Raw genomic sequence first — 13,260 nt, 5'->3', positions numbered from 1 at the left:
TGAGAGCTTATCTTCGGACAGAGGCTAGTCTGTACCTTCTGCTAAAAAAAAAAACAACAAAAAACCAAAAAAACCCCAAAACCAAAAAACAAAACACCACAATAATAATATATAAATATATAATGTTTAACATAATAGAATATAATAACATTAATAATATAATAATATAAATATTATATAAATAAAAACAATATATTTATATAAAAAATAAAATGAAACAAATCTAGAAGCAAATAAAAAACCTCTTAATCCCAGGTTGAAGCTTGACTAGAAAGAGTTGCCAAATAAAAGTGCCTGAGGATGGGGGTGGGAGACATGAGGTACCCCTGGGGATTGCAGGGTGGAGGCTGACAGCGTTGTATATTACTGTATACGGTTGTTCTGAAATAAAGCTGTATACGAGCCAGAGAATTGGATGGACAGATCTGGGAAGAAGGGGTGAACATCATTCCAGGATTTGCACAATGTGGGCACAGAGTTATGGGTTCTGTACTAGAAGTGGAGTTTGAAGTTGAGAGCAGCGAGTGCCGAGTTGCTTCCCAAAAGCAAACTAAAACAATGGAGAAGGGACTCGTGTTTTCCATTGATTGTATGCCTGTTTTCCATCTGTTTGACAAATGGATTTATAAGATCTTTGAATGCAATTCCTTGTTTTAGAGATGTTGTTCTGTAGTACTTCCTACGGCTCGGTCTTAATGAGATGGTCTTTGTGTGGCTGAAGTTGGAGGACTTATTTATTGAACTGAACTATCAAATCCTTTCTAAGGGATATGGATGCATTATTTTAAATAAGCACATTAAAGAATTACAATAGTAAAACAGAAACAGATCATACAATTAACTTACCTGGAAAGGGAGGAGGCATTTAAATGTCCATCCTCCACATTTCTGCAGAATTTAGTCCTCTCGACCGGGGGAAGAATTCAATTTTATTTAGCTGATCATGCATTAGTCATGATAAGACAATGCAATTGGGATGCTGAGGGTATGTGTTTGTTGCTTCCAGTGGAAGGCAAAACTCTGCAAAACTCATTACAGGCAGCGTTAAAAGTCTGAAAAGGGAAGACAAATTAATCCTACCTGGCATAGATTCTAGATAGGGTCTAAATATTAGAAATCTGGGTCTTGCGCATGAACTCTTTAGAGCTTAAGCACTTACGATAGATCAGTGGCTCTTAGCTGAGTCCCTGTTTCGTGAGAACAGTACAAATATGGGCTAAAATGGTCAGACTGGACCAAGGCTGGTAAGACCCTTACGCAAAGACCTGTAGATTACTTTGTTCTATATTCCAACAACCTTCGTTTTCTTACTGCTTGTGCGATAGCACTTCTGGAGCCGCATGGTAAAGTTTTGTTTGTTCATGGTAATCTGTAAACTTAAATCTCACTCTTGGATCCTATCTGTTCTTGCTTTGGCAGGATGTGTGACACAGGAGAAGGACTATTCATATTTCAGACCAGAGATGGGGAAGCGATCTATCAGAAGGTTCACTCGGCTGCTTTGGCCATAGCAGAACAACACGAGCGCTTGTTGCAGAGTGTGAAAAATTCAATGGTACGGCTGCTCATTATGCTTGTGATTTTGCACTGGGCAACAATGAACAATATGCTTCTTCAATGTGATTTTTAAGTTTTGATTCACAGGTAGTAAGCAGTCTGATTATTGCTCTTATTAAATTCTGCTTGATTTTAATAGTTAGGGCAGTATATATAACTGGGGTTCCTTTCCAAGTATCAAAACAGGGAAAGATATAGCCCTTGATTTTTGTGTTTGCAAAGCTATCAATAAGTGTGAATTAATACAGAGATGATAAGCTTCTGTCAGTGCACATTCTCATTAGGTTCCTTTGATTAATCAGCATCATGAGCTTGTTTGGAAGCATTTCTCATCAATCTATTTGCAAAATGTTATGGCTCATGCTCGGTTTTCCATTTGCTAATTGATGTCTACACTCCAGGGATGATTTGGAAAGAGTCATATGGTTCAGATTAAACTATGGGGGAGGACTAGATGTTTGTCTGATCTCTCAGTGGATGTCTGTTTTCCACAAGTGCTTTTTGTGTCTAAAACTTGTTTTTTGACGCACATGACTGGTACGAAATATAGCAGTGCAAGATGCAAAACTAGCATAAAGATTGGGAACAGGTGATGTGGCATCTCCAAAAGCATTATGTCTAAGAAAGGCAGTTTTACGGCACTTGCACCTAATGTGTTTCAGGATCTTATTAACTTTAATTTTTTTTTTTTGTTGTTGTGAAACCTGTGGAGTGAAAAGGAATGTTCTGTTTATCCCATATCACAATTGGTCTCTACACCCCAAGACTCACAGGTTGACTTTGACACTAAAATTAGTATCCTGAAGATAACAGGCTTTCTGGAATGTATAAAATGCCCAGAATGGGCAGCTGTGGAAGAGCTTGGCTATAAAAACTACCTCTATTCCAGGCAGTAAAAATTGGTTTATGTAATCAGCAGCAAGACTTACGTCTTTCTCTCATTGTAAACATAAGCACTGCTGTTATCCTCATCCATGTCTAATCCTTTCAGTAATTCTACCAACTTCTTGGTTTCAGGGATAAGTTGTAGTGATGAATTACCCCAGTATTAACTGGATGACCCAGCTGGGATGAAACAGAAAATGCCATTAGTACTTGTAGAAACTTAAGAAAAGATGAGAGTGGATTTTGAGGGAATAGAACAAATTGCCTTAAGTACTTTCTTTTGTTCTTCGACTTTGGACTTGAGACACAATGGAAGCCAAATACAGGATAGGAAAGTTATTTCTCTTAATAACGGTTCAATGAGGAGGAGCAAATGAGGAGAGGAGGAGCAATAGGAAACTCTTCCCAAGTGTCCCAGCCAGTCCTGTGAACTGGATAACTGATTGCTTCAGCCGAGCGCGTAAGCAAATGGGTAATTCTGTCATTTGTAGAGCGGGTGGGATAACTGAAATGGGAAAGTGAGGAAAGGCTGAGTCTGTTTCTAGGCGATGTGGGTCATGCAGTGTCTTTACTTTCAACAGGATAGAGACTAATGTTAAATATATATATTTTCATATATTTCACACTATATATAGTGTGATATACCGGTTTTCAGTTGATGCTACTCTGTTGACTTTATTACAATGTGGTCACTTCTGTAAAGCCCGTGGGAGAGCGCCGTGTCTGTGAGGATGAAGTACTAACGTGGAGCCTTTCTTGTGACAGCCTCTGCCCTGTGTCCATTTAGACCACGTGCTTTTCCCAGCACTTCCAGATTCATTAGGAAGAGCTTGACACTTTGCTTGCTTTCTTTCAAAAACGTTACAACCGGCGGGTGAGCTCTGCAGCCAGCTGCACTGGTATTTTGCCCTTTCCCAGTAAAGTATCATCTAACACAGTCTTTGCTGGTTTTCACTTTTGTTTAAAAGTAAAAAAACTTTATAGTTCTAGTTAGCGAAGGGAGTTTTTGTTCAAAAATACCCAAAATTATCTAAGTTGAGACAGATGGGTAGATGATACAAGTACTCAACAGTAACTAAATTAAGCAGATTAAAATTAAGCTAGGCTAAGTCGGAGTAACTAGCTAACATTTGTAGCCCACCAGGATCAGAAGCGATTAAGTAACCTGTTAAAAGCACAACTTAATTTTCAAAAATCAGGGATAGGTTCCATAGCAATAGTGAATAGGCTTACAGGCAATTTCATATCTGGTGGTTTTCCATTTATGGAGTAGCATCTTTAATAGATGAGGTCTGACGCTGTGCTGTCAAATTTCCATCTTACAAGTGCCAATAGACTCAACAGATGCACAGTTGCTGTAGATTTCAATAGGGAGCAGCTGCAGAACCTCTAAAAGCTTTTTCATGAACACTGTGTCCAACCACAACCCCTAAATGTAATATTATAGACCTTAGAGTGCTAAGTGGGGGATAAGAACATATTCCTGGCGAACTGAAAGTCTTGTAATTTAGTAGCGGACTATAATTGTTTCAGACGAGTCCGTATGCCCCAAGTCAGTCATAGAAATATTGTCTGGTTCCGAAATAGTAAGACTTGGTGGCTTCTCTGGGGTTCAAGGACAGTCAGATTTAGAAGTTTAGCCAGAGGATCATGATATCATTGTAGAAGTCAGGTGGCTTATTTTGCTGATTACAAAATATTTGTGAAGTACATCTTTGTTCAGATTGATTGGTTTCCCCTGTATTTTTCTTCTGCTTTTGAATGCTTCAACACCGAGTTCATTTTAGATGCTTGCACTTCATGCTCAGCTGTCTATATTGTTTCTGTCTCCTAGAATCATTTACCCTGTGTGAATTTTCGTATTAGTAAAGCTTGAGCTGTTACTTACAGACAGGGTAAATAGAAGTAGAAGATAGGAGATACTGATGGTGAGAAACTAGGTCTACACTGAATGTCTTCTGTTTGCTCCTGTCATCCTGACCACTGCTACATCAGTGACGTGATTATCCAAGACCGAGGTGAAGATGGTATTAAGCTACCCAAGGGCTCCTGGAGCCTGTGAAAAATAAAAAAAAAAAATAAAAAAAAAAGGGAGTTGAATGTCCCATGCTGATAGAGTGAAATAAAGCTGCCAAGTACTGTTGAGAACGTGGGCTATAATGTGTCTGTCACCTCCCTAGCAGTCGCTCTCTTTATATTACAGTATGTTGGTTCAGTTCGTGACTATAACTGGCTCTGGCTCTTGAAATGCATGTGGAAAATTGATGCGATAGTGGTTCCTCAGCTGGGGACCTCACCCCGACGCTTTCTGTTAACGTGCTGTTGCTTTCTGGCGAGGTCTGAGCATATGCTGACCAGAGTCTGTGACGCTGTCACAAGTGGGTTTCATTTATTCTCCTTTTCAGTGAATTCAAAGATCTCTCCCTTTTCTCGTTTAAAGGGAAGAAAGAGCTGGATTTGCTTAGTGATGCATGAAGCCATTCTGGTCATTTGGTAACTCATCTCATCCAACTGTTTTTTTCCCTTTCATTTTTGCGTTGCCAGACAATGGAAAGAAAATATCTACTCAAGTTATATTTTCCGAAGTATTTGGTTGCCATGAAAACTGAAAGGAGTAGTGCTGTGACTTGACTGCTGTCATTTATGCCTGCTCTCAGTTCAGGTTGCTTTAAAAAAAGACATTACAACTTGACACCTCGCTAAAGTAATAACAGTGAACTTCCCAGTTTTTGGCAGCTGAAGCCGAATGCCTCACAGAAAGATATTATCAGCCCGTTTACCGGCAGCCTTGCCTGCCTCTTCTTCCCCTCTCGGCAACTCAAGTGTGCGCTTTGCACTTGATCCGCCTGATGTGCCAGTGCATCTGTCCGGGCCCGAGCCTGCTATTATCTCGCCACTTCCGTGGAGATTCATAGTTAAGAGTGGAAATCGTGCTCACTAACTTTTGAAATAAGAGAAGAATATTGAGCATTAGTGTAAGATGGATAGTAGTCAAAATGGCAGCAGTACGTTAGTGCCCTTTAATTTCTGAAGTTGCTTTTATTACTTTACCGTTCTGTAGTTTTGCTATAATGAATTTAGCAAACGTTTCTTAAGCAATTGCCATTCCAGTTGATTTTGATTGATTACATAAATTTACTTCACTAGGAAGTAAATCCCCTGAAAACCACGGTGAGTGCAGTATTGCCCAACTGGGGATCCCAAGATGAAGGTTTACCTAGTGCAAGTGGTTCTGCAAAATCTCTGAAAATCGCATTGTCCAGCCTGAGGAAACCAACCAAACCAAAAAATCTCAGATCATCTTTCTTTTCTTTCCTTTTGGAGCCATGTTCACAGCTAGCTTGAGAGAATGTTGGTGGTGGGTTTTTTTGGGTGGGGGGTTTTTGGTTGGTTGGTTTGGTATTTTGTGGGTTTTTTTAACAGGCAGTGGTGGTGCCTCTAATGCAAGTTTTGTGGATTGTTAAGATGGGATTTGAGAAAGAAAATACTTAATCTTTCCTCCATGAGCCCCCAGGAGTTCTAGGAACCCCCTGCACCCTGTGTTTGACGCAGAGCTGTGCGTTAGCCCAGCAATTTGCCTGCGTGTAGGTGTCCACATGACAAGAGGTGGCACAGCGGCTCCCCGGCTGTCCTCGGCGCTGGCTGCTGATGGCTCCGAGAGCTGCTTCTCCATCCCCTTCCTCTGTGGCCCTCTCGTAGCCGCCGGAGCTGCAGGGTGGTTTTGTGTCATCCCTCACCCCTTTTCACGTCCCTGCTGTTCCTTGGGTTTAAGCTTGGGTTTAACATAACTTGATCCCCGCCACGTGCGCGGCGTTTGAACCGCTCTGGGCATCCTCAGCTCCTTTCAGGTTTCAGCATTCTGCCTCTGCCTTGGGCAGGAGAGAGCGAGAGGCTGCGAATTAGGTGCCCTCCAGTTAACAAGTTACTTGTTGTGTTAATGATACGTGGAGCCGCACGTCCCGCCTGGCTCCCTGCTCGCAGCCTTTGCTCGCGCGTGTTCCGGCACGTCCGTTCCGACCGGGTTTGAGCTGCTCACGGGGCCAGGTGCTTCCGCAGCATAAACCCAGGTCATTACCAGCTTATTCCTACTCTTTCTGTTGCCACAGAGATACAGTAGGTTAATTGCGAGAATGAAATCAGTCATCATTAAAGCTGCTTTTTTTGATGAAACGCTGTGTATTCAGGATATAACATACTGATTCCTATCTCCAGCTGTGGGTTTTTAAGTTTTTTCCCCTGCTGATTGAGTTGAGGAGGGGCACCTTTCTGGCCCTTTTCTGTGTCTTTATCTAATCTTTCTTTAGCTATTTTCTCCCAAAATAGCCTGTTCGGTTTTTTGCACTCCTCCTAACAGCCAAACCGTTGCTCAAACTGCCTTAGCTTGCTGTCCAACTCACCAACTAATGGAAACACCAAAAAAAAAAAAGTATCTCCAGCCAGGAAATGCCCTCCTCGCGATGCTCTGCTAATTTTTATCCCCAGCAAAAGACCCATCGTTGTTTGTTTCCGTGGTGCCGAGACGCGTGTGGTGACACTGCAAGGGGCGTCGGGGCTTTAGTGAAGGAGCTGTAATAAATGTGCTGGAGGATGTAGGTAGAACCTTGCATGGTGTGGTGATTCGCAGCCAGCTGACGTGGAGGTGGGTGTTTTAAGAGCAGGAGTTGATCTGGGGTTTGTTTTGTTTTACCTTCACATCAGGTTGAAGGTAGATGGCTCCTCTAAACACCTTGGAGATGGGTCTGTTCGGATACAGCCAGCCCTTGCCTCTTTCCTGCGCTTGCTTTGCCTGTTTGGTTTTGCTCCAAAATATACTGATCTTCTTCTAAAAGGTTCTTTCACCACAGGTTTTGTGAAACTAAAACATAGAAACTTTCTTTTCTGTTAAAAGCTATCTTTCTAAATCAGAAAAGTCAAGTGCAGTCTCGGTATGTTTGAACTGATGTTTTGCTGAGCTTTGGGAGAAGAATTTTAGCTGTACTGTGAAGCTTATGATAAAATCCAGTTATTTTTATCAGCTTGCACATACATCTTATTAAATTCATGGCAAAAAATGCCTTAAAGTAGTCAGTTCTCATGTATTTTTGTGTTAAGTATAGCGTAACTAAGAAGGGGCTGTGATTGATAATGTAATAAAATGTTGCTGAAGGCCCTGTGTGGAGGGGGCAGCGTGAGATGGGGCTTCCAGCAGTGCACTGCAGCCCGTGTGCTCTCCTCTCAGCATACCTGGGCGTGCTTTTGCTCAGGAATTTAGCTGAAGGATGCGGTTATCTCCTGTGCTGAACTCCTGCGCCATCCAGCTGGCACGTGCCTCAGCTGTAGGAGAGGGGAGGTGAATAGAAAATGCTTCAAAACTAACAAGAACAACTTGTCCTCACCCGTGTGAAGCATCTCCAGCCGGGTTCTCGATGTGCTGAGGCTGTATTTAGCCTTGGGAAGTTGCTTGCGTAGCTGGGAAGACCCTCGGATGGCTTTGCTGTTTAAGGGGGAGCATACCGACGCTTTCCCACCTCCCACTGACCCCCGGTTTCTGTTTCAGCTGCTTGAGTTCAAACTCCCCTCGGGGGAAGCCGTGCTAGCCCAGGACCAGGGGGGCACCAAGGTGAGCTGTGGTGTGCAGCGTGGCCTCCTAACCCGAGTGGTGTGTGCCCGTGGAGACTGACCCCTGCGTTAGCTGCCTCTGCTGGTGTAGGGTGGGCAGCGGGAGGGAGAGGCTGTGCCGGCCATATCCTTAGAAGTCCTTGCAGCCAGCGGTCGTGCTGTTCTTGAAGGGTTGGCAATAAACATGACTGTTTCCTTCACATCTGTTTACTGCTTTGCAGCTTCAGATGAAAATGAGCGAGCGAGCCGTGTCCCTCAGCGCCATGGTGCCCTTGCCCCGCAGTGCCTACTGGCAGCACATCACGCGACAGCACAGCACGGGCCAGCTCTACGGCCTGCAAGGTAAGGGCTGGGGTGGAGAGAGTCAGGGCACAAATCACATCGTGACATTGTCGAATCGTTCCAGTGTCTGTCCATCTCACTGGAGTCTAATGTCCGGTTTGAGCCAGTTGCCGCTGCTGTCTGGTTGATGGAGAGCAGGGCACATGCCACCTTAATGGGCACCTTGGCAGACTGGTTGTCATCAGGGGGTGCTCTTCTGACTTCCCATTAGAGAGGAATCCTTCATTTGACAAGTTTTCTGACCATTTTTAGGTAAAAAAGGAGAAGTTAATGCTCCAGAGTGGCCAGTTGTCAAGGCTGCCCAATCCTTCCTGCTACCAAACTCTTTTAATGGCACCTGATTTTTTGGCCAGGCTTATAGCCGTTTGGTTCCCCTCTCCTTTGGATGGTTGCCTCATGCTAAGAATGATGCAATCTTCATTATTCATTTCGTCTACTTGCTAATATTCAACCTAAACAACTGCATGCTCAGAAACAGCTGAATTAGGGAAAGTAAAAGGAAATGGCCATGATAAGTAGTTCTAAAAAACTGGACAGCTTTGGTGCTGCCACCGTGCATTGCAGTGTGGCCTGAAGACGGGCAGGTGTCTTCTCCAAATCCCCTCCTTGCTGTCGGCCCAAGGGGCAGCACAGCTCCTGCCTCAAAACCACCCCAGGCTGCAGGGAGGGAGGAATCGCTCCCCCGGGAGGTCTCTGCACCCAGTTGTCCCTCCGTGGTCACCAAGGGACATCTAGTGGTTACTGAGCGCAGGGATGGGGAGAAGGAGAGGAAGCCCACCACACCTGCAGGATGGGTGGGTGGCTAACAGGGGCTTCTGCCCACGTATTTCAGAGTGTGTTTCAACACTGCAGTTTCCTGCGATGAAGTGAAAACTGCGGCTGCTGTCACGCACTGTTGTTGCTTTGTGCCAGTTTCCCCAGAGGCACCTCTGGAGCAGGAGCTGCAGGTACTTGGTACCTCTGAGGAGCTGGTCCAATGTCAGCGTCTTGCGGTCATGTGTGTTTTTAGAATTAGAGACACCCAAGCAAACAACGCCCCATTTGTATTTCAAAACACAGTCTTCCACCCTAAGCCACGTGGATTGGCTGAGTTAGTGTTTGGACAGAAGTTGGTATTGATGAGTTGTGAAGTCAGGATCGGGGCATTACTCAGAAAACACTTAATAGAAGTATGGCAGCCTGGAATATTAGATGGAAGGAGCCAACACCTGCCATAGCTTTATTTTCACAATATATGGAATAAAGGCTGAGCTTGATTAAACATTTGGATGATAAAGATGGACTGAGGCAGTTTCCCTTCACCGTAGGGGCATTGGAAAGGGAAGCTCAGCTTGGCCATTAGAATGCGGGTTGTTTCTCTGTCATCCCTGAAGGTCAGGGCAGGCGTGTGCTGCGCCAAGGGGCAGCCCAGCTCTTGGTGCCTCGTCCTGCTGCAAAAAAACCCCACGGGGCGGGTAGCAGAAAACCTCAGGAGCTGGCAGGGCTGTCTGGTACTAACATCAAGCATTCAGAAGAATGCTAGAAATCACTAGACAGGTATTTTAAACATCCGGGTTTGGAAAATTTTTAGTCTCTTTTTTTTTCTTTCTTTCTTTCTTTCTTTCTTTCTTGGTCTTTTTCCTCCAGATACTAGAGGTTTCTAAAGGAATAATGAAAGATAGATATTTATTTTACTTTTTTATTTTTTTAATAAAGCAGGAAATCGTAGAGGTTAGCACCTCCAGAACACAGAATATCCCAAGCTGTGATTAATACTTACAAGCGCTGGCAGCCCTGACGTTTATAGCTATATTCCATTCTGATCCTCAGCAAATTTATCAGCAAATCATAAAAGCCAATATTTTTCCATCTTTCAACACTAGAGGGGGTAGGCAGCACATAAAAAGCCCCAGCTAAACCTGGCAAATGTTTCGGAGGCGGGATGAGTAATAAAATCGTGCAAATTTGTTCAGTAAATTAGGGCATGGGAAGCTGACCTGCTGGTGGCAGCCCGTGGCACACGAGGACAAGACCGCTTGCAGCACTCCGACACAACCAGAGGACTGAGCTTACTGTGCCTTACTAGAGAGTCCTTTATTAAAACAGTAATTCAGCATTGAGTTGACACAAGATAAATAGACTGTATGGGTACAAACCACTTGTTTTATATTTAGAAAAATGGCTTGCTTGTTAAACTGGGAAAAAAGGATCCTAGGGTATTGTCGTCGTGAGAATGGGGTAAAAGCCTTTGTAAAATAAGTGAGCCATGCAGCCAGCATTGTAATTAGGAAAGACACTCAAGTCCTTGTCTTGTAAAACAGTCAGGGCCACTACTTCAGTGGTACCCCGAGCACCTCTAATTAGATTAGGCTGCCAAAATCTTGAAATGCGTCAATTACTACTGGAAGAAGAAATATGAAATAATTGTGATACTGAGTTGTGTAACTCCCTGTGTGGGAAGCAGCATTTCACTCACTCAGTGGTCGAGACATGTGAAATCTTGTGTGCAAAAACTTTCTTCCACCAAACTTGGAACTTCTGATTTCTGAATTGGTTCCTGTCCTCTTTTCTAATGTACAGAAAAGAACTGATGCTAATATTGTGAGCTAAATTGCATTTTTCATGTAAAATGCAAAGTCAGAACTTTTTAAAAATTAATTTGCTATGTGCAACTTTCTGTTCTTAAGGAACTGGGGAAGAAAATCTGAGCGGAGATGTTTCTGAGATGGAGCAGGGATAGGGTTAGTTGAAAGGCTGTAGTCTGTACTTCACTTACTCCTTTATAAAATGCTGAATAAGGTGCCCGTGTCTTACTGAATGTTATTCTGGTTTTTTTTTTTTTTTGCCTCGGACTTGGTGAAGATGTTTCTAGCCCAGTGAAGCTTCATCGTACAGACACTTTTCCAACCTACAGGTCAGACCATCGGTAAAGGACTGTAAAGAACTTTACAAACTCTTTGTCTTCTGATAAACTGCCCCAGTGGATGACAGTGACGATGACAAGCGAGGATGGAAAAATGGAAAAGTTGAGGTTGGATGAAAAATTCTTGCAATACGAAGTTTTTTTCAAACTTTGTGACAAGTTAAAACTGTTCTGTAGATATTGGGGAGGGGAACAAAAGCAACAAACCCTCCAGTGTTTCTTTTATATCTTACAGCTGGACAGAGAAGAAATCGCTCCCTAAGTATTTCCAAATGTTTTTGTATGATAGGTATGTTGTAAATATATGAGATTTTCCTGTTGTAGTGTGGTTCCATTTCGTCTCTTACAGCTGTGTGTTTACTGATGTCAGCTGTGTCATCCTTGTTTGTTGTAATGCTTATCTTTAGTTATTTGCATTATTGTTCAGCCTAATCCTTGACCTTTGAAATGTGGCCAGTTTTAAGCAGCTATTGGATACAATTTTTCCTGTTGGAAGCCCGATAAAGACTTGATTGATTTCTTCTGAAAGCACCCCCTCTATCTTCTATTTCCTGTATTTATTTCCATCTCTGTAAATGTTTAAAATAAAAAAAATAATAATTCCCACTTATTTTGTGGTACAGTGCGTTTTGTTGTCACTGTTGGCATCATGAACAGAGCTGGTGTGGAGCCACCAGGACGCTAGAAGGTTGGGTGGAGGGGGATGATGGTTTGCCTTGGGTGCCCCTTCCACATCTTAAAGCGGCACAACCACTTCTCAGGTGTCCTAGAGAAACAGCGTAGTAGCTTCAACAGGAATCTCACAATGCCACAAACTACTTTTGTGGCAGAAAGCAGATTTTTCTGTTTTGTGACAGCATCTGTGTTACGCACAACTTCCATAGATTGGCACTAGCATCTTAACAGCAAACAGACTTGTCACAAATAGCACGGTTGACTACTGCGTGCTGCGCCAAATGGTCAGAAACGTGTAACGGCTGTAGATAGAAAGGTGTGATTACCCTGAATGCAAGCAAAGCACTGCCTTGAGTGAGGTGTAGTTAAAGCATGTTGTTGGCAAGCTCTGAGTAAGAATGCCTTGTCAGGTTGCAAGTCAGACTCGTCGTATCAAACCATGTTAATTCCTGCTCACTTCAGAAGCTTAATCAAAATAAGACTAGGTCACATTTTGATTGCGCCAGTGGGGAATACGGTCTCTGTATATTTTTCATTGAAAAAATATGGGATACAGTTCTAACGATAATTGCATTTGCCTAGGCATGTGTAACGCTAGCAGCTAGTTTTTCAGCAGATATCCTGGAAGAGAAGAATGCAATGGCCAGAGTAGGTTTGTAGAGAATGAGCTGCATTTGTTCGTGTTTGTAGAGAATGAGTTAGCACAGGCTAATTTTCTATTATGACAGAGGTAATGGTCTTGTGGTTTGAGTAAAAATAGCAAATATCTTAAGCTTGGCTTTTAGTCCTAAATATGAAGTTTCCAAGCAGACTCAGAGGACAGGGTCATTGATCGTGACCCACGTGACGAGAGGAAATGGCCTCAAGTTGCATCAGGGGAGGTTTAGGTTGGATATTAAGAAAAACTTTTACACTGAAAGGGTTGTTAAGCTTGTAACGGGCTGCCCAGGGAAGTGGTTGAGTCACCATCCCTGGAGGTATTTAAAAGACGGGTAGACGTTGTGCTCAGCGATATGGTTTAGTGATGGGTTTTGTCACTGTTAGGTTGATGGTTGGACTAGATGATCTGAAAGGTCCCTTCCGAGCTAGGAATTCTGATTCTGTGATGACTAGAAGGAGATTTCAAACTATACTCAAAGTTCCAGCGAGCTGTACTCCGAGATGCTGCCAGCGTTGAGTGCTGGAGGAGGATATCCAGAGTGGCGCGTGGTTCTGTGTCTGGTTCCAGTCCTAGTTAATCACCTGGACAAAGCAGATGGGAGTGTGCTTATTAAACCTGCACATCTGTAAAATGAGAAGGA

The 13,260-nt window shown here is 43.2% G+C and overlaps 1 protein-coding gene across 4 annotated transcripts in view; it reads left to right on the top strand.

Moving 5' to 3' along the window:
* DOK5 (docking protein 5) overlaps nucleotides 1-11,883 on the top strand; it is a 45,024-nt gene extending 33,141 nt beyond the window's left edge. For 2 of the 4 annotated variants that reach the window (XM_063350345.1, XM_063350346.1), the window contains exons 6-9: nucleotides 1,420-1,555; nucleotides 7,979-8,041; nucleotides 8,262-8,382; nucleotides 11,224-11,883. In XM_063350345.1, the coding sequence (XP_063206415.1) occupies nucleotides 1,420-1,555; nucleotides 7,979-8,041; nucleotides 8,262-8,382; nucleotides 11,224-11,291 (388 nt within the window). In that variant the 3' untranslated portion in view covers nucleotides 11,292-11,883. The remainder of the gene's footprint in view (nucleotides 1-1,419; nucleotides 1,556-7,978; nucleotides 8,042-8,261; nucleotides 8,383-11,223) is intronic. The other 2 variants (XM_063350347.1, XM_063350348.1) reach the window with 2 other exon arrangements.
* The last annotated feature ends 1,377 nt before the right edge of the window (nucleotides 11,884-13,260 follow it).

Source organism: Chroicocephalus ridibundus, chromosome 12, assembly GCF_963924245.1.
Source record: "Chroicocephalus ridibundus chromosome 12, bChrRid1.1, whole genome shotgun sequence".
In the NCBI taxonomy this organism is placed as follows: Eukaryota; Metazoa; Chordata; class Aves; order Charadriiformes; family Laridae; genus Chroicocephalus; species Chroicocephalus ridibundus.
The sequence above is the reverse complement of the archived record's forward strand: the minus strand, read 5'-3'. Positions and strand labels throughout refer to the sequence as shown.